Below are 25,732 nucleotides of genomic sequence, written 5' to 3' on the forward strand. Positions count from 1 at the left end.
TTCGGTCTTTCATGTGGTCGGAGATGGAACTAGCACTCTCTTTTGGTTTGATAAATGGTTGAATGGGAAGGCTATCTTTGATATTGCTCCAGAGGTTGTCTGTCTGGTGGACAGTAGAGTCAGCTCGACCCGGACGGTTGCTCAAGCTTTGGACAACTGGCGTTGGGTTAGGGATATTGGGAGTCATCTTTCTATGCTTGGGCTGCAGCAGTACTTAAAATTATGGGATGAGATTGGACAGGTGACTCTTTCACAGGAGGCGGACAGGCTTGTTTGGAGACACACGACTTCTGGGCAGTTTTCCTCAAAGTCTTGCTATAATGCCTTCTTCCTGGGGTCCATTTTCTTTGAGCCTTGGAAATGATTGTGGAAGACTTGGGCCCCCCCCCTAAATGCAAATTTTTTCTTTGGCTGGCTATAAGGAATAAATGTTGGACTGCGGACAGACTTCAGAGGAGAGGGTTACATTACCCGGCGAGTTGCCCCCTATGTGATCAGGAGCAGGAAACAATCCAGCATATTCTTTGCAACTGCAGTTTTTCTAGGGATTTTTGGCATCTCATTTTGTCGTCCATCGGGTTTGGTAACTTCACTCCTATTGCTGCTGAACAGTCCTTTGTTGCGTGGTGGGAGAGGGTCTCTAAAAGAGTCCATAGGTGCAAGAGGAGGGGTTTCAATAGTGTCATTATCCTTGGAGCTTGGTGCTTGTGGCTCTCTCGTAATAGGGCTGTTTTTGATGGAGTGAGCCCTTCCATTAATTTGACAAAGAGGTTGTTTCTAGATGAGTTGATTAGTTGGAGTAAGGCGGGAGCGAAGCATTTAGACAGTTTGGGAATTATTGTCGCTTTAAATAGGGTCTCGTAGGGCCCGTCAGGCTTCCCCTTGTGGGGGAGGCTTGAGGGTTTGGTCTTGGTGTTGTAATTCGGTCCATTTTGGACCTTTCCTTTCTTAATATAATGATGCGCAGCTCTCCTGCGCTTTCGAAAAAAAAGGGGTAGAGAACCCCAAAACAGATTACCAAAAAAAAAAACTCACAAACCCCGACCAGAACAAACAAACATCACCCGGGCCAAGCTAGAGGATTACTCGCCAACCAGCTGACCAGTCAACATCCTAATGCCGCATAATGAGAAGGCCATTCTAATGGATCAATTCTATTCCAATCTGCTGGGTGTCAGCATTGACAGAGATTGCTCTGTCAATCTTGAAGCTGTGGGAGTTCCGACCTTTGATTTGGCTGCTCTGGACTTGCCTTTCTTGGAGAAAGAAGTGTGGGAAACAGTTAAATTGCTGCTTCAGATAAGGCTCCGGGTCCTGATGGTTTCACAAGTGGATTTTATAAGGCCTGCTGGTCTATAATTAAAGTGGATATAATGGCAGCAGTTTCAGCAGTTTGGAGCAGGAGATTTGCACAGTTCAATAGGATGAACACAACATACATCACATTGATCCCAAAGAAGGAGGGGGCTGATCAAGTAAAAGACTTCAGACCAATTAGCCTGGTGCATAGCTTCGCAAAATTGATCACCAAGCTGCTAGCTAATAGCCTAGCTGGAAGGTTAAATGAGATGATTTCACCCATTCAAAGTGCTTTTATAAAAGGTCGTTTTATTCAGGATAACTACATGTTAGTTCAGCAAACTACGAGGTTCCTCCATCGACGAAGACAGGCCCATTTGCTTCTGAAATTGGACATCACAAAAGCCTTTGATTCTGTCTCCTGGCCTTTTCTCATAGAGGTATTACAAAGGATGGGATTTGGACAGATTTGGAGGGATATTCTATGTGGGCTGCTTGCAACCTCTTCCACTCAAGTGATGGTAAATGGGTTTCCGGGCAAACATATTGTTCATCGTCAAGGACTACGACAGGGTGACCCCCTCTCACCGATGCTCTTCATTCTAGTCATGGATGTGCTTGGGCGAATGGTCACTGCAGCTGAAGGGGCAGGACTTCTTCAACCCCTTGCTACAAGATCTGTGCATCACCGAGTCTCTATGTATGCTGATGTAGTCCTCTTCTTGCGACCAGCTGCCGAAGATATAGCAGCCATAGTGGATATTCTTCACCTATTCGGCGAGGCTTCCGGCTGCATAATAATGTCCAGAAATCTAATGTATATCCCATTCGTTGCGACGAGAGTGACATTGCAGTTGTGCAAGGTTTGCTGCCGTGTGGAATTTCGTCCTTCCCCTGTAAATATCTTGGACTTTCATTAACGCTACGAAAGATAACCAAGGAACAGGCGCAGCCAATTATCGACAAATTTGCAAATCAGCTTCCTGGATGGAAGGCAGACTTGATGACAAGGGCTGGGAGAACAATTCAAGTGAGATTTGTACTTACTGGGATGCTCATCTACTTAGCAATGGCAATTGATCTCCCAACTTATATCACAAAAGCAATCGATAAAATCCGAAGAGGCTTTCTTTGGAGAGGTCGCAAAGAGATAAATGGGGGGCATTGCCTTGTTTCTTGGAGCAAAGTTTGTCGGTCTCTTGATTTGGGTGGTCTTGGTATTTCAAGCATTAAGGAGCTGAGTTGGGCGCTGCGGATGCGTTGGTTATGGCTGCAAAAAACGGAGCCTAACCGACCTTGGTCATCCTTGACTATCCAAGTTCCGGACAAGGTCCAGACCTTCAGTATGGCGATGCAAACGGAAGTTGGGAATGGTGCTAATACTCTTTTTTGGAAGGATCGATGGATTCAAGGACAGAGGGTGGCAGATATTGCGCCAAGACTTCTTCAAGTTGTTCCGAAAAGAAAAATCAATACAAGGACAGTGCAAGAAGCTATAACTGGAAGAGCATGGATGTCGGATATTCAAGGGGCCCTATCTGTGGGGGCAATTGTTGATTATCTTCACCTCTGGAACTTACTGTTAACTGCTGAATTAAGGCCGAATGTTGAAGATAAGCACATTTTTAGGCTGGCTGTCAATGGAAAATATTCAGCAAAATCTGCCTACGAGGGGTTTTTCATTGGCTCGATTCCTTTTGAACCGTATGAGAGGATATGGAAAACCTGGGCGCCTCCTAAATGTCGGTTTTTTCTGTGGTTAGTTGCTCAAAAAAGGTGTTGGACAGCTGATCGTCTTGCAAAAAGAGGATTGGATCACCCTGATAGCTGCCCTCTTTGTGAACAAGAAAGTGAAACAATAGACCATCTTCTGGTCTCTTGTGTTTTCTCAAGGGAGTGCTGGTTCCTTTTGTTGAGACAATTTGGACTGCATACTCTGTCCCCTCAACCAGAAAATGATAGTTTCCTGGACTGGTGGAAGACAATAAGTGAAATGGCAGCTGGACAAATGAAGATGGGGATTAACTCCCTTGTTTTGCTTGGTGCATGGACCTTATGGAAGCACCGTAATCAGTGTGTCTTCGAGGGCGGCAATCCGAGTGTTGCTGCTGTTCTGGAGCAGGTTGAAGAAGAGCGAAGGTTGTGGGAGATGGCAGGGGCTAAGGGGCTTATTTTCCTAGCAGCTAACCTTCCTCACGACTAATTTCTGTTCAAGGGTTTGTTGTTTTTTTTCTGTTTTTTGAGGGGTTTAAACCTCAGTGTTATGGTTTGTAAGGGCTTCGGCCCGACTTTTTTCTTCTTCTTAAATATAATGATATGCAGCTCTCCTGCATATTCGAGAAAAAAAGCCCCCAAAGTCTCATCTCCTCTGGTTAAGGACAAGACATGCTGCACATCAGGTTTGATCCTGTCGAAGACACATCGGTTACGGTGCTTCCAAAGGAGCCAAGCACCAAGCAGGATGATGGAGTTGAAACCCTGCTGAAATTGCCCATCCACCACTGCAGCAGAACCTGACCATCATTCTAGGAAGGAGGACGTGTCTGGCCGTGGGGATAGGCGTTGGAGACCCACCATTTGTAACAGAAGATGGTTAATGGTTCCTCATCTTGGTCACAAAAAAACAACACGCAGGGTGCTGTAAACCCCGTCTGGCTAGACAGTCGGCAGTCCACCATTTGTGAAGAGCCACCAGCCATATGCAAAAACGACATTTCTTTTGCGTAAAGGACAGACAAGAGAAGAAGTCAGAAGGGTAGGTTCTCTTTCATCCGTCTTTTCTAGGTGCGCATCTCTATCTACTAATAGCTCCAATGAAAGCCTCCATATATGTCTGTCATCACTCCCAGGCTGCAGCATCACCTGAGACAAAGTGTCCCAGAGATTTAGGTAGTCCACAAGAGCACCTACAGAGAGTGCACCCTGCAGGTCATTCACCCAAGAGTGGCCAGTGAGGGCCTCCAAAACTGTAAGTTTATTGGCAGTCCTTTTGGAGACCAAGGAGAAGAGCCGAGGTGCAAGTTTCTTTATATTTTTTTCCCCAATAACCATCTGTCCGACCAAAAAAGGGTGTGGGAACCATCTCCCACCCAGTGCAAACTGCCATAGAGAAGAAAGATCGGACTTGAGGGTGAATTTGAATCTGGAAAGCAGCCCAAGGCCGATCAGGCTCATTTTTTCGGAGCCAAAGCCCATCCTTCAGAGATCAGAAATACTGAGGCCTCCAGGATCTAATGGGCGACAAACTTTATCTCATGCAACATGACAATGCCCACCTTTGAGATCTTTTCTTCCTCTCCATAGAAAGCGTCTTCGGATCTTATCGATTTCCTTGATAGCCCATGGTGGGAGGTCAACTGCCATGGCCAAATAGACTACCATTGAAGTGAGGACAAACTGTACCAGTACTGATCTTCCTGCTCGACTTAATAAATCTGCTTTCCATCCCGGGAGACGATCAGCAATCCGAGACAAACTTTATGCCATGCATGTCCTTTGCCAATTTGTCACCAGGCTTGATATACAAAATATAATGCAATTTGAACCGTGTTTGATTCTCACAACCATGTAAGGTTGAGACCATAACCAACACCCTGTTATTAGGAGTGATCGGGCAGTGCCTCTCTTTGTTTGTAACTACTGATTGCTGATGGGTTTATATGTGTTATGGGGTCCTGTTTTCTGTATTTATTATTTGAGAGTACAGGCTATATCAGCTGTGGCCATTATGATTTTTTTATATTTTGGATGCAATTTTATTGCTGTCTTTTATGAAAGAAAATATCTTCTAATTCTCCACTCAAATTGTGTATATCCTAGGTAGAAATTGATCCGTTGTTTACCCGAGATGGTGCTGACATCCATGTCGATAAAAGGATAAGCTTCACACAGGTAATAGCTTCAGTTGTCCTATTTTGCTCCTTTCCATTTGAACATTCTAAAGATATGGTATTTCTTACTCAGCCCCAGGAAACTTTTCATAACAATGGAATATTTATCGTCCATCCCCTTTATTAGTTTTTGTATCATTATTCTAAACTTCATTTCATGACAAATCAAGGTTGTTCAACTAGGGTGTTAGTGTATTCAGAATTTGTAGTTGGTTATAATTTAGGAAATGTGATTATTATAATTCTGTGCAACATTTTAAAGTTGGCACTTCTCTAACAATTTTTATTTTCTTTGACATTTCTGTAAAGAATTTGAGTTTGTGCTTTTGTAGTTTACTTGTGATGTGTTCATGCTGATTTTTCTTTCATAAAACTTGCAGGCAATGCTTGGTGGAAAAGTTGAAGTACCTACTTTAAATGGGAAAACAGAAGTGAAGGTAACAATTCTTGGTGGAACCATACATGCGTGCACTGACACTGACAGAAACTACAAGACACTTACTGTATCATCTTATCCGCTTCTTGTGTTGCTTGTCTATAACTGCATATGTGCATGGAGCCTATTTCAATTCAAATTTCAATGCCTGGTAATTACATGTCTCCATGCACATGGAAATATCTGTTTTGTCAAAACATATCTGCGTGTACTTATTAAGTAGATAGGTTTCAAGTTTAAAATAATATATTTATTCCCCAACATTTTTAGAAAATTGCGCCAATAACCTATAACTATCCTTATGTTCCATTGAAAAAGTGTCCCTTTATTGCCATCCATTAGGATATTTTCTTCCCTTCTGTGCCACTACCACTAATTTTTAGTAAAGTTAGAAGCTAACACCTTTAAATCATCATTTAGTAGCACCAATTGTGACTATTTTACCCATCACACATCGCCGATTGTGCATTTTTTCTGCAGAATTTCATTTTTATACATACTTAATAGAAGAATTATATTTTCGTCAAGACAGACATAATCACAATGTTCCATTGAACGTGCATGCTCTTTAGAAGGGCAACGACTGCTATGCAAGCAGTCCTTCTGTGTAAGCGTGCAAGCAAACCATATGATCCATTAGATCGTGATCCAACCGTAGGTCACATTTAACACTTAAACCCTTCCACCACCAACTCAATAATCTTTATAAAAAACCCCTAACAAACCATGGTTGTATCTGTGGTTGGATCGTAATCTAATGGATCGGATGGTTTGCTTGCACGCTTGCACAGAAGGACTGCTTGCATAACAATCGTTGCCCTTTAGAAGAGGAACAGTAGGCTGGACATGGGCCTATTTATCAATACACAGAAAAATCGAAGGCGTATGATTGTCTTTTCAGCGCCAACTAACACACAAAGTAACCAGCAATGGCACAAGGGAAAGAAAAATTAGAATTGACAGCGTTGAAGGGAACCTAATCTTTTTTATGTCACATAAGGGATGGTTGTAGATTTCAATGGCATTGAAGAAATTTTCAATTGTCATCATTTTACCTAATTGACGCCTGGTGAATTTATCCAGATACCCAAAGGAGTCCAACCAGGGCAAGTTGTAGTTTTAAGGGGGAAAGGTAACTTATGAAATTTGAGAAATGCCTCACCTGACTTAGTAAAGTGCTGATGATCATAATTTCTATCAGGATTGCCAAATCCGTCAGGATATTTGGGGGACCAATATGTCCGATTCCGAATTCATTTCCCCTCGTAAGCCGACTATCCTTTTCATGGAACATCTTTTGCTGACTTACTATAGCTTTTCTCCATATATATCAAATTGTTGGTATTCCAGTTTATTTGATCATCTGCCTCTGCCCTTGAAGTAAAAGTATATTGGGTCTCTGATTGATTGGTTGTGTGTTAGCTCACATTTTGTTAAAATGATCTTGTTACATTCTTCAGAATAAAAGTAATGATTAGTCATCCCTGGAGCGGAAAAGAGTCGAAACTGTACAGATTTAGTGGATTTCCTGAACTCTTTGGACAGCCTGAAGTCAACCCAGTCTGAAGACAGATGGTTAAGCTGTTCAATTGGGCTAGCTTTAACTGAGATTGACATGTGATAACCTATTAATAAGTTAACATGTTCAGTTTATTTATGAGTCTAACTCTATATAAATGATAAACGAAGAGTACCAGTATGAGATAATTATAAATTGCCACAATTTATATGCATCAATAGATGTCATTGAAGCATATGTGGATTGACCACCTTTCCTCAATAGCTTGGACTATATATAAGCAATATTTAGAATATACTGCTCCGTCAGACTCAGCATCTCTACTCTGGAAAATCTAGTATTTTAGTTGGTTGTTGCCACTGAATAACATATGGAGTAAACCATCATTGCATAGCAGCGGCAGGCTGTCTGCCATTCTGTTCCTTCTCGTCTCCAGATCTGATGAAACCCCCGGATAGTCTCCTCTGTCCTAGCAGACTCCGTGACTTCACCTCCTTGTGGCTTGCCTTTGCATCTGTTAAATTCCCAATGTGACCCGTCCATACTTGTGGACCACCTGCTGGAGGCACTGGTGTCGATGCTGTCCTTTCATTGGCACCACATCCTCTGGTCTTCCTGTCAGCATGGCCTGCAGCTGCAGCATTGCAACATTTGTGTTTATTCTATGCTATTTTGTTCCTCACAGTTGGAATGGCAAACCCTAACCCTTATTGAGGGTTGGGTCTGGCCCACACAGGGGTGAGACTGTGATTACTGTGGGAAACCCTAACCCTGGATTAGGGTTGGGTGTTGTATTAATAGACTTAGTTAACTGGGCCAGACCCATTACAAAGGGGTGAGAGGATAATTACACGGGGAAAACCCCAAATCCTAAATGGGTATCCTAACACCCCCCACAGTCGCAACTTACATATGTTGAGATTGGATCGAATGTCTAAAAATACACTCGATGGTAACCCCTTGGTGAAGATGTCGGCGAACTGCAGCGTGGTGGGGACGCTGAGAACCCGAACATCACCTGCAGCGACACGCTCGCGGACGAAGTGCAGTTCGATCTCCACATGCTTCGTGTGCTGACGCTGCACGAGATTGGTGGAGAGGTAGACGGCGCTGACGTTGTCGCAGTAGACGAGGGTGGCACGCTGAAGGGGGCTATAGAGCTCGTGGAGTAGCTGGCGCATCCAGGAGGACTCCGCCACGCCGTTGGGCACAGCGCGGTACTCGGCCTCTGCACTGGAGCGGGAGACGACGGGCTACCGCGTGTGTCGGGGCAGCCCACCCAGTTAGCGTCAGTGTAGACCACGAGCTTCGACGTCGGGGATGGTCTGCATAATTTTTTGTGAGTATCTTGATATTTGTCGAAGCTATGTCATGGCGCTAAGTTTTTAATAACTCAACACACGACCTTTGTCTAATTATTTGAGTAGATGTGCCTTCTGAGCCACCATATACACCTAATCATGGATGGACGAGACATAGTTTATCTCTTTTAATATTTATCTCTTTGGTTGGCGGTGCGTTGTATCACATATGCACATAATTTATTTTGAAGTATGAATTTTGTAGTCTTTCAGGATAATGCAAGATCATGAATCAACATTTTTTTGTCATTTACGAATATACTTAGTGTGTGATGCTATATTTTATTCAGTTTGAGACCGAGATATTTATCTTATAAAAATATATTATAACGCCATACTAAATTGCGACATGCACAATTAATTTATTTTCCATCCATGAGCATCAACTCAACGAACAAGACTTGATTTCATCATTTTTCTTGCGCTTTAGCATTTATGCATAACGTAAATGAATGCACTATATGAATGTTGGCTTGCTTTAGTCTAGCCGAAGTGCGAATGTTTTATAATTCCTGATTTTTTATTGCCTTATTTTTATTTAGGATGTAACATAGTGCATCCATAGTGTTTGGAATCTATGCATGATTTTCTGGTATTTATTTATTGTAGCTCTTTACTATTAGCATCATGCAAATGCATATATGTTAAGAGCAAGAGGTATTTTATTTCACATGTTTATTTCTATGGTATGGCAAACTATGCTACAATATCGAACTTCATTATGATGTATGAAATCGAGCATTGTCGTGTAAACAAGTCACTATCTATTTTATTTTGCAATCAGGCATACGTGGATGGCTTTTCAGGGTACAGGGGATACTTGCATGCTTGTGCATACATGTTTGTTTTATATGCATGGGACCAAGTAATATTTTTTATGTGACTAGATCCATACTTAATTATTAAGTGTTTGAATAACCATAGGATTTAGAGTCTACGCTTACCTTTGTTTAATTAGACAAAGCTTTAGATACACACACTAATTAATTTGGAATGAGGTCCATGCAAATAGCACCGTAGACTAGGCATGAACGATACAAGTCATTGCAATAACACATATATACTGATGATGTTATAACATGACACATCTATAATTATATTTTGCTAGTATATACTTGGACATTTTGTTTACAACCTGCTATTTGTGATACATGCAAATATTTGTAATTGCCATAACGTGTACTGTTATGTATGATACTGTAGATAGCTTTACCGAACTGATTTAATGATGCGACTATATGAAAGCACGAGTGCTAGACAAAATGTGTCATTCTGTGGGCTTAATTGAAGTAAGATGCAAGTTTTGATTTATTTATCATGTTTATGCGGGAGGCATGTTAGATGGCGCAATATACAATGTAGAATGTAAATAGTTTTATATAGAAAAATATCAACTAGTTAGAGATCATACATATACTGGGACATAACCAACTGAAAGTCGCCTAGAGGGGGGGAGTGAATAGGCGAAACCTGAAATTTATAAACTTAAACACACACTAAGGCCGAGGTTAGCGTTAGAATCAAATTCGAGTGCGGAAGATTGATTCTCTTGCTATGAGTTGCTCAATTAATGCGGATAACGTTTGGGAGCAAACTCAAATGAATATTAGCAAGGAAACTTTAGAGAGAGGAAAGAGGGCAAACAAATCAAGCGAAGATCAATGCGAGTGAACACGGAGATTTGTTTTACTGAGGTTCGGTTCCAAAGAACCTAGTCCCCGTTGAGGAGGCCACAAAGGCCGGGTCTATTTCAATCCTTTCCCTCTCTCAAATGGTCACTTAGACCGGATGAGCCTTCTCCTTAATCACTTGGGTCACTAAGACCCCGCAAGGATCACCACACACTTAGGTGTCTCTTGCTAGCTTTACAAAGCACTTATGAGAATAAGAATAGAGAGGAGAAAGCAATCTAAGCAACAAGAGCAACAAAAGGACATAAATAATCCTCTCACAAGTCTCTAAGCACTAGAGTTGATTTTGGGAGCTTGGAGTGGATTGAATGCTTTGAATGTGTCTTGGAGTGTTCGGCTTTGCTCTTGCAATGAATATGGAGTTCAGAAAACTTGAATGCCATTGAAGGAGGTGGTTGGGGGTGTAGGATTGTAAAGTGGATGATATTGCATAGAGAATGGGTATAATATATAGACTCAACCCTAACCCTAATGGGTCGGCAGCCCAACAGTGGTGTCGGCCCACACACACTCACACACACATAGTCTAACATCCTCCCGTAGTCGCAACGGGGGCACCACACACGATGAAACCGGAGTAGAGTCCGAAGGTACGAGCCGACGGGTTGAAATCCCCCCGCAGCCGCAGCGTCGTGATGGTGCGAATGTTGCGGCTGGAGTAGAGACCGGTGTGTGCTCCAAGAAGACGATAGCCCCTGGATGCCGAGGTAGCCGAAGTCGAGGTGGTCGCGGTCGGGAGACACATCAGAAGTCTGATCTTCGGGAAGGGTCGACGTTCGAGCGTCAACGATCGGCAGGACAACACAACAAAAGGGCACCGACAGGACGACCTTCCTGCTTCTTCGATCATCCGGGCGTCAACGAGCCCCGCCAGGGAGGCCGACAGCAGCGCACGCGTCTGCGCCGGTCATGGTGTCTGCGCCCACGGCAGAATAGAAGGGGGAAACGGCTGATCCGGCCGGGAAGGCCACGACAGCGAAGGATCCAGCCGGGAAGATGCGATCTAGCCAAAGGGACGACAGATTGCGCCGGAAAGGTCGCAGCAACGTGGATCCGGCCGGGAAGGCCGCGACGGCGACAGATCCAACGAAGGCGATGAAGGGGGTGGGCGGCGAGGCCGGTCCAGCCGGACAGGGGCCTGTGTCGGACCTGGCAAGGGATGATGACGGCGCCGGCGATGGGAGAAGCTCGAAAGGTTGGCGCTACTTGGTGTCAGCGCGGGCAGTTAGGTGGCCAGCGCGATGAGGGCGGCGCGCGCAGGGCGCACAGGAAGGCCGGGGGGCGCTGCCCGTGGGAGTAGCGGCCCGCAGGGCGCGCAGGAAGGCCACGGGGCGCTGCGCGTGGGGGGCACTGACGCCGAGGAGGGGCGCAAACGCCGCGGAGGGGCCATCTGAGCAGTAGCAGCCAGCGGCGGGAAATCCGGCGCGTGCGGCCCTGGCAGCGACGCAGCGGGAGGCGCGCCAGGGAGGGGGTTTGGTGCGGGCGTTGGCGGCGCAATCCGGCATCGAGCAGTAACAGTCCGAGGCCAAAGCAGGAGCAGAGTCGAGGCGGCGCGGGCGTGGCTGGGAAGCACGACCGCCGGAGAAGGGGGAGAAGTGGGCCGGCTGGGGGAGGAGGAAGGCGTCGACCGGAGAAGGGGATGGACGCGGCCGGAGGGAGCCCGAGACCGCCGGCTGGGGGTGGCGGCGGCCAAGCCCAAGGCGTCGACGACCATACCCGCGCGATGTGGCGGCCCCTGGACGGCGGCGCATTCCAGCGTCGGTGGGAGGAAGCTCCGCGGTCATGGCGGCGACGGATCGGGTGGCCGGTGGCGCTAGGAGGCGCAGAGGCGACGGACTGGGCTACCGGCGGCGCAGGGAGTCGCGGGTCCAGGCGGCTGAGAGGCGGGCGCGGTCCGGTGGCGGCATGCCATGCGACGACGACGTAGATCCGGGCGCCAGGGAGGTGCATGGCGGCGGGCGAGCAGGGGCGCCGGGAGAGGGAGCTGCCGGCGACTGAAGAAGGTGGTCAGCGGCTGGGAACTTGGAGCCGGCGGTTGGGATGGTGGCCGCCCCCCGGGAGGGAACTCCTGGGGGCGGCGACGTTGGAGCAGGCCGACGACTGATGGGGTAGGAGGCCAACGGCTGCTGTGGGAGGTGAGAGGAACGAAACCCTAAACCTAACCCTTTGATACCATGTAGGATTGTAAAGTGGATGATATTGCATAGAGAATGGGTACAATATATACACTCAACCCTAACCCTAATGGGTCGGCAGCCCAACAGTGGTGCCGACCCACACACACTCACACACACATAGTCTAACAGGGGGGGGGTATTTATAGCCTCCAACCACTTCCTAGCCGTTGGCTGTTTCTGCTGGCGATGGGCACACCGGACAGTCTGGTGGTGCACCGGACAGACACTGTTCACTGTCCGGTGCGTGCCACGTCAGCACGCCCGTTGGGGGTTTGGAGCGACTTGACCGTTGGAACCCTTGTCTTGTAGATGCACCGGACAGTCCGGTGCCACACCGGACATGTCCGGTGTGCTCTGACTTCTCTGCTCTGAGCTCTGCCGCGAACTGTTCACCACTGTTCACTTTTGGCAGACGACCGTTGGCGCCAGGTTACCGTTGCTCTGTTGGCTCACCGGATATGTCCGGTGCACACCGGACAGTCCGGTGAATTATAGCGGAACGCGCCCTGGAGAAACCCGAGAGCGAGCTGTTCGAGTGTTGTTCGGCCTGGTGCACCAGACACCATTGGTAGCACACTCTCAAGTCCTTTGCTCCAAATTTACTTGACTCCACAACTGAATTTCTTTCTTGGTTTGTGCTGAACCTTATCACCTGAGATAAATGACATCTTGGCAAACTAATTAGTCCACTTGGTTTGTGATGGACGTCAACCACCAAAATCGATTATAGGAAATGATTAAGCCTATTTCCCTTTCACCAACCTTTTAAGTAACTTGATGTGTAGTTTTATTTACAGACGCACCAAACATTCAAGGAGGCTATTGCAGTGTAAAAGTCACTTGGGCTAACCCTAATGGGTAGCCATATAGTATAATACATGGGCCACATGGGCCTAGCCACATGGGCCTACCATATATACTCTAACACCCCCCCGCAGTCTGAACATCCGTCGCAGCGGAGTTCACAGACTGGACTCAAAGACTAGACTAAAGACTAGACTCAAAACAGGAAGAGTACATTACACCATAGGATCCCCCCCACAGCCGCAACTAGCCACTACCGATGTTGAGGCTGGAGCGAAACTCGGCGAAGGTCGAGGACGGAAGGCCCTTGGTGAAGATATCAGCAAACTGGGAGGTGGTCGGGACGTGGAGGACCTGAACAGCACCGCCGGCGACATAATCACGGACGAAGTGGAGATCGATCTCTACATGCTTGGTCCGCTGGTGCTGCACGGGGTTGGTGGAGAGGTAGACTGCGCTGATGTTGTCGCAGTAGACCAACGTGCTCCTGGAGAGGGGACTATGAAGCTCGGCGAGGAGCTGCCGGAGCCAGGCAGCCTCCGCGACACCGTTGGCCACGGCACGGTACTCCGCCTCGGCACTCGAGCGAGAGACGACTGACTGGCGCTTCGATGACCAGGACACCAGATTGCCGCCTAAGAAGACGGCGTAGCCGGAGGTGGAGCGCCGAGTGTTTGGGCACCCGACCCAGTCAGCGTCGGTGTAGACGACGAGCTCGGAGGAGGTAGACCGGTGAAGAAGTAGCCCGTAGTCCACGGTGCCCCGGAGATAGCGGAGGAGGCGTTTGAGAGCCGCGAGGTGGGGCTCTCGGGGGTCGTGCATATGGAGACAGATCTGCTGCACGGCGTAGGAGATGTCCGGTCTAGTGAAGGTGAGGTACTGAAGAGCACCGGCAAGACTCCTGTACCCGGTTGGGTCCTCAACGGGGTCACCCGTGGCCTCAGAGAGCTTTGCCTGCGTGTCAACAGGGGTAGAGCAGGGCTTGCAGGCAATCATCTTGGCCCGCTCTAGAATGTCAAGAGTGTACTGCCGCTGGTGAAGGAGTCCTGAGGGGCGAGACTCAGCAGTGACCCCCAGGAAATGATGAAGGACGCCGAGGTCCTTGACCGGAAACTCCCGCTGAAGCGCATCGACGAGGTGGCGAAGAAGTGACTGACTAGAGGCAGTGAGGACAAGACAATGTCATCCACGTAGAGAAGCAAGTAGGCAGTCTCTGCTCCATGATGGTGGACGAACAGAGACGTGTCTGACTTGGCCTCCACGAAGCCCAGTGTCACCAGGAACGTAGCCAGTCTGGAGTGCCACGCCCGGGGGGCCTGTTTAAGGCCGTAGAGGGATCTGTTGAGTCGGCAGACCATGTCAGGGCGAGAGGAGTCCACGAACCCCGCCGGCTGACAGCAGTAGACGGTCTCGGTGAGGGAGTCGTGCAGGAAGACGTTCTTGACATCGAGCTGATGAACTGGCCAGGAGCGAGCAAGGGCCAGCGAGAGCACCGTGCGGACAGTGGCCGGCTTGACAACCGGGCTGAAGGTCTCATCGTAGTCGACTCCGGGGCGCTGAGTGAAGCCCCGAAGGACCCAACGAGCCTTGTACCGCTCCAAGGTACCATCGGCCCGCCGCTTGTGAGTCCAGATCCATTTGCCGGTGACGACGTTGGTGCCGGGCGGACGGGGCACCAGATCCCACGTCTGGTTGGCGACGAGCGCCGCGTACTCCTCCTCCATCGCTCGACGCCAGTGGGGGTCCAGCAGGGCGGTGCGGACAGAGGGGGCGCCGAGTTTTCGAGTCCTTCACAGTAAGGCCAGAAGAGTCAAACTCGACAGAACAAGAATTATCAGTGGTAAAACAACGAATAGAAAGAAGATTGTGGACCAAAGAAGGAGCGACAAGAACATCGGGAATTCTAAAAGAGCCAGGTGAGCCGGCGGCGCCCACAGATGTGACAGGAAGACACGAGCCATTTGCTACCATGATGGATGAAGGGAGAGAGGAAGGAGGGCGAACAGAGGTGAGTATACCAGGGTCGGGAGTGGTGTGGTAGGTAGCACCGGTGTCCGCGATCCACTCGGGACCCATTGGCGGTGTCAGAGTGGGAGTCTGGAAGGCAGCCAGGGCGGCTGTGTCCCAACCAACCAGCCCGGACGGTGGAGCAGACGTCGGTGTGGGCCATGACGAAGCGGCAGGCGATGTCCAGGGTGACGAGGAGGCGAAACCAAACCCTGCTGGTGAGGTGAACCCCAGCTGCGCAGCAGCGAACATGGCCGCCGGGGGACGAGCCTCAGAACCGGGCCCCTGGAACGGCCACATGGAGATGCGTTCGGACCACGGGTGGCGGAAAGTGGGCCAAGGCGCACCCTGCTGAGGTCCTGGCGACGATGCGTGGGTACGGGCACCATTGCTGGAACCACTACCACCACCACCACCACCGCGGCCACCACGTCGGCGACGGCCACCACCGCCCCCGCTGCCGCCCCCGCTGCCGCCACCGCGACCCCCGCCACCCTTGCTCGGCCAGGACGGTGCCGGAGTAGGTGGACGAGTCGGGTAGGGGCGTCGAGCGCGACGACGCACGATCCGACAAGGCGAGGAAGAGGCGCGGCGGCCAGAGAGCTCGGCTCGAGCGCCGGCTAGCGCAACCGAGGATGGTGGCGACGGCCTGGGAGGTCCCAGCGGCCAAGACAATGCGTAGATTCGAGGAGTCCGGCGACCAGGGCCGGAGACGAGGTACAGGGCGAGATCGACAATGGGGAAGGGTAGCCAAAGGCCAGGCTGTGGGTGGTGCAAGCCCGGCGACAATAGGGTGGGAGAGAGAGAAACAGGCTCTGGTACCAAGTTGGAATGGGAAGCTCTAACCCTAACTCAGGGTTGGGTGATGTATTAATAGATCAAGGATTGGGCGATGTATTAATAGATCAAGGGTTGGGTCTGGCCCATTACACAGGGGTGAGACTAATTACAAGGGTCTAACCCAAAACCCTAAACGGGTAATAACTGGGCCTGGTGGTTTAGCAATTGGAACTCCGACATCCTGGCCACCACTGCTCACTCTAGCTGTCTGCGTTTGGCTTGTGAACTAGAGAAGCTGGGAAGGAACAGACAGCGACTGGGTGAAGCTTTATCATATATTTTTCTTGTTTATTTTTCTAGGGAGAAATTTATGGTTTGGCTGTTATATCCTGAAGATTGTTATGAGGGGTGAGCGTTGTTTGTTATATCCTGATTCCTGAATCCGTGATGCTTAGTGTTCTGCTTTCTTATCCTATATATAGGGGGTGTTTGAGATGGCTTCAGGTTTCAGCTCCAGTGTGGATTTGTAGTTTATAATATCAATTTAATTAGTTTTAATTTTTTTAATCTAAACAATAAACAAAACAACTTATTTAAATGTTTTCTAAAGGTTTAAGGCTCTAGCTCTATGATTTTCTAGAGCACCTAATGACCTGCTCCACCAACTCCACCAAATTTCCTGGAGCTCGAACTATCTCAAACAGGGCTATAGATTCCCTAGCTTAGTTTCCTTGCCTTTCTCAGGCTTCTTTTTGTGTTGTACAACTTCTTTTCTTTTCTTTCAATAAAATCTTACAGTGGGGAAGGTGTATAAAAAACGTTTAAAGTGTTGTCCTTATTCATTGTACTGCTATTGAAGCTTGTAGTGTAAAATTCTAAAAAATACTTAACCACAATCACAAGTAGTTTATACTTAATGTAAAACATGTCACTCCTTCGGTCAACAAATTAAAATGTGTTGCCACACAAGGTATTGTAGTGAGCCAGGCTAGGAGACCATGGCGGAGTATAGGAAGTTTTTTTAAAAAAAGAGCAGTTTGAACACTGACTGCAATTTATGCAGGCTGCAACTCAACGTTATAGGTGGCTTTTGGTGAGATCTCCTTTTATCCGTGGCACTGTGGCAGTCTACGGGCATACAACTAGTTGGATTAGTTTGTGCTCAATGCATGTTTGCTCTTGCACTCCTGTGTGCGCTTGTCCTATTGGGCCTAGTAATAATAGAATAAAACTTGATATTTGTATCACTTGTAACTTGTTACTATGTGTATTATTTTTATTCTTGGCGATTTCTTCATCAACATATCAGTTTTCATCCTGGTTTATGCTAATTAAACTTTTGATCATTTGATGGCCTTTGTGTTACTCCTTATCGTTCTTCTAATTCATTATAAGTGAAAGTGCTTGATTAAATGGTCTTAACTTTGTTGCTATTTTGTTTTTATGGTAAACCACTTGCCTGTCGATTTAATTCATAGCACACATTTTATTCTGAAGGGTGGTTACTGAACGTCAGCGCATGCTGCTGGAAGAATTTGCAGTAGAGGAAGCTGCGAAAGAACATAACACTTTTGTAGCAGGAAATTGGTAAGTTTAGTCAGATCCTCACAATTGCATGATCACATGCACACAAACAACACATGCATTTACACAGCAATTCATCCCCCACCCTTCGTAACATTTGAACGGATAAGTGTTTTTTTTTTCTGACTGCACTATTCAGTTCACCATAGATCTGGATTTGCCATTCTATACTGTTTTTGCTTTTTTGTATTCTGTTTGGCTCATAAACTTATTTATAATGCTAGCATGTATCCTCTGCAAAAATTGATAATCTCACTAGTTTCATTTTGCATCTCTTTGTTGTGATATTCGTTCGTTTGAATTATTCTTCTACTGCACCTGATATTTCAAATTTCCATTTATTATCTCTTATCCTTTCTATCCAATCAACATAAAGCACATGCATACATTGGACTTAATTTCAAAAGAAGCAAAGTCCACTGGTGTCAACTCACTGGTTGCCTTTTTTTTTAAGAAAATAACGAATCTGATCTTTGCGGTGCATTCTAGTATGTATCTTCTGGTAGTGATAAAGATGAAATTTTAAACAGGCTTTATCAGCAGCTATCTACTGGTTAATACTTACAGGTGGGAGCTAGTTGCAGAAAATATGACAAAGCAAAATGTCATGGTCGGAATCGGCATCCTCCTACTGATTCACCTAATGCTGAGCAAAGCTATGAATTAAGGCTTGGACCCATGCTCATTTGTGCTGGGGCAGTGGTGGGGCAACGTCAAACAGTAAAAATTCTCCGAAGATTCAGCATAAAACAATAAAACAATGAGATTGTGAATCTTTAAAGACTATTTTCACCCACTAGAGATCACAATTTTGAAGGTGTTGGTTAGAAGGTTGTTGATTTCTATGGTAAAATACATTACAATAATATCTGCTCACATAGTTCTGAACTATATGAAGCTGTCAATTGAGTTGCCTTAATTTTTTCCCCCTCTTTCGGTGTAAATGTAATGTGGATGCTCTACAGTTGGAATAGTTCAACGTGCTGGGTGAAATTGAATGTATCTTTTAAATTCACCCATCTTGTCTTGGATCATATTACCTTTTTTCATTTTCCACACCCGTGGTCCCGTGCCCATTCGCCAGGCTTATGTGGGCCCATTTTTTTTTTGTATTTTGGTCCTTTTTTCTGAAAAAATCACCTTTAGACCCTTGAATGATTTATTTCTGTGTTTGGATCTTTGCTCGGCACCGGAGGCTATGGCGTCTAGGTAACACAGCTTGGCGCCATAGCCTATAGCGCTGAGGTATGACCCTGTTTGTTCGAGCTTTTTTCAGCTTGTGGTCACCAAAAGCTGCTGCGTATTGCCAAACGCTCTAGCTTTTTAGCTCGTTTCTATAATAATCGTTTTGATAAAAATCGTTCAAAATCAACAAAAACACAGAATTAGTCGATTCGTCATAATAGTAGAAATCTGTTGCTTTCTAGATCCTGAATCGTTTGAACCACTTCATCTTCCTTCGCACGTAATTCCCACGATACTCAGATTCTTCTATAGCCAGATTTTTAGAAAAGCTGGTCAGAAAAAAAGTTGAACCAAACAGGCCCTATGTGACCCGCTAGTGCCGTGGGCTAACACGGAGGCCGACGTGGCACCTAGCTCGCTGCCATAGCTCTATGGCGCCGAGCTATGAAGACCTATAAATTGGTCGTTTCCTGGCCGAGAGCTCCGTCCAGCCATTTGAATCTCTTGTTTCAATCTGCTTCCATACCGTTCAGAGGTGCTCCAATCTTCATATTAGAGTTGAAAAACTTTGATTTGATCCTTATTTCTTGAAGACCAAGGTATGGTGTCTCACTGATTAATTTGTTACATATATTGTGTTGTATGATTTTGATTAATTAGTTTTGATTGGTGCGCATATTGCTATTAGTTATGATTCCTAGGATATATGGTTCATATGATGACTATAGTTTGTTAGATAGTTTGTGAAAGACATGTATTTATAAGTTAAATTTATTTATGTTATTTCTATATAGTTGTGTTAATATATAATCGTTTTAGATGAAAGACATGTATTGAGAGTCATTGTGGCAGAAGAGAGGTCGTCCTCGTAAGTTATATCTGGATGTATCTAGTAAGGATACTCCTGTTTCTCCTGATCTTTCTGTGCCTAATTGTGACTGTGGCAGACTGGCTTGGATATATCAATCCAAACATCCAGACACGGCTGCTCGCTTCTTCTACCTTTGTGGCGATTTTAACGTATGTACCTATGACTTGTGTGTTATTGAGTTACGCTCAAGGTCACCCACAGATACCAACATAGAGTTTCCCTATGCACAAAGTAAAACATGAGGATGCACACAACAAAACATATGACATCAAATTAATACAACTAAATTGAGTTAACAACTTGGTATCACTCTGTCTAGGATGGGAGCAACCTCGACTTGCGACCCTAGCCGAGCAGCTATGTCGAACGAAGTGTCTTCGTCGTCTGACGACTCTTGCTCGGCATAGTCTGCAGCTGTCCACTGGCCCTTAAGCTTGCACCTAGTCACACCAGCATACCAAGTCAAATACATGCGGAAGTGGTAGTTCGTGTGTGGCTCATTGTTGCCGTAGTTGTTGTCGCCCATTTGATCCCATTCATCAATGTAGTCTCAGTGGTGGGTTTCGAAGTCAGTGACCTTCTTTTGGCTCTTTCTGTTGAACCTGCAAATGGTAGACATCTCTTTTAGGATTTTATTGCATATTTCAAATAATAGTTAGACTAACGAGAGGACAAAGACACTAACTTGTGGAGTTCTACCAAAAGTGGAGAAGGGCTGCACCAGAAACTCTTGCCGCAGTCTAAACCGCCATGCCACTCTGTGGGGCAAGTGGTACTCAACGGCATAGAAGAAAATGAGGGGACACCTCATTAGGTAAATGTCCTCGTCATGCAGACAAATGGAGCTCAACTGAATGTGGGCAAAAGTTGGCTCATGATATGGTTGCTAGGTCACCTGAAAAAAGATTACAATTCCCATCTAAGTTTATATTAATGGTACCGACGGCGTAAAGCAAGTTAAATGGCAAACTAAATGTACACACCTCATCATCGAAGGCGTAATTGCGTCTAGCTCGTTGGAGTACTCCATGTAGGCACACTGGTGTCGTGCGAAGGGCTCCTGGATTTGGTCCTAGCGGTAGGCAGCTATCGGCCGTAGTCGATGTTCGGCTACGACGAACCACTCATGAGGAGCGAACTCTCTCGGGCGACCGGCGGGTATGTGTGACCACATCCACAACTGGAATAGGTACACACAACCGCTTAAGCTCACAGACCTCGACGATCGACGACAGGCCTCGCAGAGTTGCCTGTAGAGGAAGGGCAATACTCGAGAAGCCCAACTGTAGCCTCCCGCCGTGTCCCAGTCAGCCAGGGCAGAAACATCTAGGACGCGCCGTCACCCGTCGCGTCTGGAAAAGAACTGAGCCAAAAAGGTGGAGGATCCAACCATGACAATGGTAGCAATCCGTCTACTCGTCTACTCCAGATGGACACAACCCAAAAGACTGCCTAAGCCAGGTCAGTGGTACTCCTGTGTTGTGGCTACCTCATAGGTCTTCAGGAAGCACTCTCCCAAGGAAGGCCTCGACCCTCTGCCTCCAACCACTAGGTGTTGCCTGACCGGTCATTGGACGGCCATGAATGCTGAGACCAAGCAACTTTTGTGATCTACAATTTTTCCTCCAACCACCACCAAGAATGCTGACCGGTCACTGGACGACCACGAAAGCTTTGTTTGGGCACAAGTGTGTGGACCTACAATTTTTGTGTTCTTAAACTTTCCAATTTCCTTCTTCTTGCTAGCACATGCCCTACAATTACAATCCGATACCTCGCACATAACTGTGTAACGTCGCTGTGCATACGAGTCTCTCACCTTAAACGATCTCTTATGGTTCACAAAATATTCTTGTAGCCATCGTCTCGGTGTAGGCAAGTCCTTAAAATTAAGCCTTTCTTAATCTCAATGTTGTCAGCGTTATCCGGAGCCTCTAGCAGCTTATCATCTCATCCTTCTGCATATGCACCATTGGAATGACTTAGACTACTAAATTCATGTACTGCAGGGTCACGTTCCGGACACAATCGTCTGATGAGTTCCATTTCTTCCTCGATCAATTCTTGAACCGGATGGTCGTCATCGGAATCTAAGGCCTGTGCAGCCTCATATGGCTACTCCTCAATATGAACATCAACACTATTTGAGGCCCTGCATATGTGGTCCATATTGGATGATAGGGGCACAGAAAGATAAGCACCATTATCTAGTTGTGGACCTCTTGCATTGCGTCGAAGGAGCAAATACTACATTAAAGTCTCATCAAAGGAATTAACGATGCATATGAATAGCGTGACAAAGACACTTACTAGGATGATCCTGGGTCAAAGGGATCTCCTGGGGGCTACCACGGGATTCGAGGCCCCACAAACGCCACAGACTGGATGAGAAATATCAACCTCGTTTGGGGCCGATTGAGCATCCGCCACAACAATCACTTCTTCCAGACGGTCAGGCAAAGGAGCTTCACAAGAAGATGCATTTGGCGATTGTGTAGATAAGCCGATTGGAGCTTCGCAATGATCTAATGATAACTTTCGAACGACTAGATCCAAACATGGAGGAACAATCGTCATCACAATTTTGACATATTTCACCCAGTCATCTTCAGAGCCAATGGAGATCAACCGTCAGAATACTATTCCAGATGCAACATGGGACAATAAACCCTCAATCGATATGCCAGGATCGTTTAAATTACAATGGATCTCCTCACACGCCCTAGCGAAAATCTGGCCAAAAGAGGGCCTTTCATCGAAGATAACCGTCACCTTCATTCCATCAAAACTAACATTCCCATAAACATCTTCCTCCACGCTTCCTCCATGGTATAGTGTTAATAGGGTGTCAATGCCTAACTAATTACTAATGCCTAAATACTTACTAAGTAATAAATAAGTAATAGCTACTTACTAATCTACTAATGCTTAAATACTTACTAAGTAATAAATAAATAATAACTACTTACTAACTAATAACTATATAGTGACTATTAAATGACCACAACAAACAAACTTACATAATCTACGAATAATGTACGAAAACAAGGTATACCTGAGATCGTGGATGAGTCACGCTAATGGTGGCGAATGTCGAGACAGATGAACACTAATGTACAAAAATTTTAGTACTGTTATAAAAAATTCAGCAGCACCAACCCTATACGGTGAGGTTTCTAAAACCTGCAAGGAAACAACATGATGGCTGCCATGCACACTAACCAACACAGAAAACCTGCAAACAAACCACAACAACAGAAGAACAACACGATGGTTGACATACATATACCATGTACATATACTAACAATTAAATAGTTAGCTAACTATATACACTAACAACTAAATAGCTATCTAACTATATACTACAAAATATGTGCTAGCTAAGTAGTAAAATGATACTAAAATACTAACTAAATAGAAAAACACTAAGACAATACTATAAATACTAAACTACATTAATACTAACTAACCACTAGCTACTAGCTAATAAACTAAGTTAATAATAACTAAATAATAAACTAAATTAGTACTAACTAACCACTAGCTACTAGCTAATAAACTAATCAATACTAAAACACTAAATAAATACCGAATGGGAGCGGAGGACGACCGGTATCTGGCCTTCAGGCGCGGGCAAAGTTTATCATTTTTTTAACAGCAGTTCTTATTGCCCCTTTGGCCTTTTTGGCCCATTGTTGTATCCGATTCAACAATTGATACATATTTGTTCTCTTCTTAACAAAAAAAATGGAACTTCCGGACTTTGGTTTGGTGAGTCGTACGAGATCGTGTTTACATACCTATGAACTTAGCCTCTTCAAGTGTATCCGATATATATAATAATTTTTGGGTGTGTCAATTCTCTGTTCATGTATTTTATTATACATGATATGTATATGTATTTATTTATATAATAATAAATACCTATACTTTGTGCAAGTGATAAGAGATAATATGAAAGATTTTCTTATTTTTCTTAATTTTCTCAAGATTTTAAACCTCGCCATAAATAAACTTCGATATCTCGATCTCGGCGGCGGGTTGCGGCTGGGCGGCGGCGGCGGTCCACGACTAGGGCGACGAGCAGACGACGGCGAGGGGGCACGGCTAGGGCGACGAGAAGGCGGTGGCCCGCGGCTCGAGCACATGTTGGGCGTGTCCCGAGCGTGACAAGCGAGAGAAAGAATGGGGAAAAAGGTCGAACGGGGCCTAAATCCTAGCTCGACGCCAAGATCTGTGGCGCCGAGTGTCACACCCGTTTCTAAAGGCAGAGCCGGGTGCATAGCATATGTGTGCCAGGATCTATTTCCACACATATGTTGACGTCACAAGTGTAATATATCAAAAGAACAATGCATAAAAGCGTAAATAACGATTATATTAACATATTACACTTCAAACATACATAATGTTTAAAGTACAGCGAGCAAGGACATCCATCCACATGAAGATGACCGGGGGTATCACTAGACTAGCATCCATGGAGTTCAGCATCATATCTTCATCTGCAAACTTCTGATCAAAATTAAGCAAGGGTGAGCTCACTTATGGTCGGGGCTCAGCAAGTGGGGGAAAACTAATGCAATGTAACAAGGTAAGGCTAAGGTTGAGCAGTAAGCATTTTAGTTGGTCAACATTTTATTAACAACACCTATCTTACTAATAAGTGTGAATCCCATGTATTCCCATTAAACAAAGATATAATAGTATATCAAAAACACTTAAGTGAAACCACTTAAGCAAACCATCGGCAGATCATCGGATCTCGATTTATTTCCATCTTCAAGTTCAATTATCATGTGAGGAGTCTAGGCTGCTCATAACCGTGAGCATGGCTGATATATCAGTTTTACACTCTGCAGAGGTGGTACAACTTTACCCATAAGCCGTGTATCCCCTCTAGCCTGGGTCGGCCAAAACCCGTAAACACTTCCGAGGTGAGCGACTAGGGATCCACTATGAGGCTTTCACAAAATACACTTAATACGAAGCAACCCGCTAAGGTTTCTAAAGACGATGGTGGAGGCCCCCTGGGTGAGGTACCTTAGCCAAGAATACGTCCCCATGTTAACGTGGGCTGCCAACACCACCTCTCTCCCTCTTGCCCATATTTCAGGTAAGGTTGCCAGGCACTAAGCATATAAAGCTAATTACCAAAGCCAGAGCCATGATAGCACTCGTGGTTGCACTGTTTTCTTGGGTGGTCACTCCATGTTCTAATTATCACAATATGATCTTGCTTAATCGTCGGATTAACAACAATAATGTAACTTACCATTTGGAACATTGATATCATCAGTTGGAGTAACATCATCAAGTTAAAGTTGTAGCAATAGCATAGCTACTTGATTAGATCAAAACCCAGGTTAACAAGGAATAAGGTTGGAAAGGTTAGGTGTGTCTGTATAGGTAACCCATCAAATTATGCATATATATATCAAAGAATAAACTTTATTAAATGTATTGTTTGGGATCAAACAGATTATGCAGAGGGAGAAGTCCACTTGCCTTGCTTATTGAAAACTTGAGGTTCTTCCGCGGGTAGGAATAGATCTTGATTCTTAGCTACTAGATCAACCACTGAATATCACATAAACAAACAAGAAGAACAAACACCACTCAATAACATACAACATTCACCATACGTAAAGCTAAAAGAAAGTCTAACGAAAAGAGCGTTCGCTTTTCAAAAACGTCGTAAGTAATGGTTATAACAAGAGGGTATTCTTTTCAAAAATGTGTGATCTATACTTTATAAAACAAGACATGAGCTTAAAAAATATCTTAATTAAAATATACAAATATTAGGTTCACCAAATTAATCTTTTATAACACGTCATATGTTATATGTCTACGATTAAGATGAAAAAACAAGTTATAACAATATTAAACCTTTTAAACCTTTTAGAAAAATATAGGTTATATATCTAAGGTTAATGAGTTATGAAACACATTATCAGACATTACTTTTATAAAGAGCTTATAAATAGATTAAACAACTTTTTATGTGAAAAGATCATAATTATATTATTAATCACCTATTTAAGACGAGTTAGGTTATGGGTCTTAAGTGGATTTTTATGCAAAAGATAATAAACAAATAACTATCTTTTATTTTCATTAGAAA

At 45.4% G+C, this 25,732-nt stretch overlaps 1 protein-coding gene across 2 annotated transcripts in view; it reads left to right on the forward strand.

Moving 5' to 3' along the window:
• LOC103637869 (chaperone protein dnaJ 1, mitochondrial) overlaps nt 1-18,582 on the forward strand; it is a 41,928-nt gene extending 23,346 nt beyond the window's left edge. The window contains exons 14-19 of one of the 2 annotated variants that reach the window (XM_020544018.2): nt 5,119-5,190; nt 5,570-5,626; nt 6,709-6,757; nt 6,827-6,890; nt 17,462-17,551; nt 18,116-18,582. In XM_020544018.2, the coding sequence (XP_020399607.1) occupies nt 5,119-5,190; nt 5,570-5,626; nt 6,709-6,757; nt 6,827-6,890; nt 17,462-17,551; nt 18,116-18,215 (432 nt within the window). In that variant the 3' untranslated portion in view covers nt 18,216-18,582. Of the gene's footprint in view, nt 1-5,118; nt 5,191-5,569; nt 5,627-6,708; nt 6,758-6,826; nt 6,891-17,461; nt 17,552-18,078 lie in introns of both variants that reach the window. The other variant, XM_020544019.3, reaches the window with a different exon arrangement.
• Nucleotides 18,583-25,732: the final 7,150 nt, after the last annotated feature.

Source organism: Zea mays, chromosome 9 (assembly GCF_902167145.1).
Source record: "Zea mays cultivar B73 chromosome 9, Zm-B73-REFERENCE-NAM-5.0, whole genome shotgun sequence".
Classification (NCBI taxonomy): domain Eukaryota; kingdom Viridiplantae; phylum Streptophyta; class Magnoliopsida; order Poales; family Poaceae; genus Zea; species Zea mays.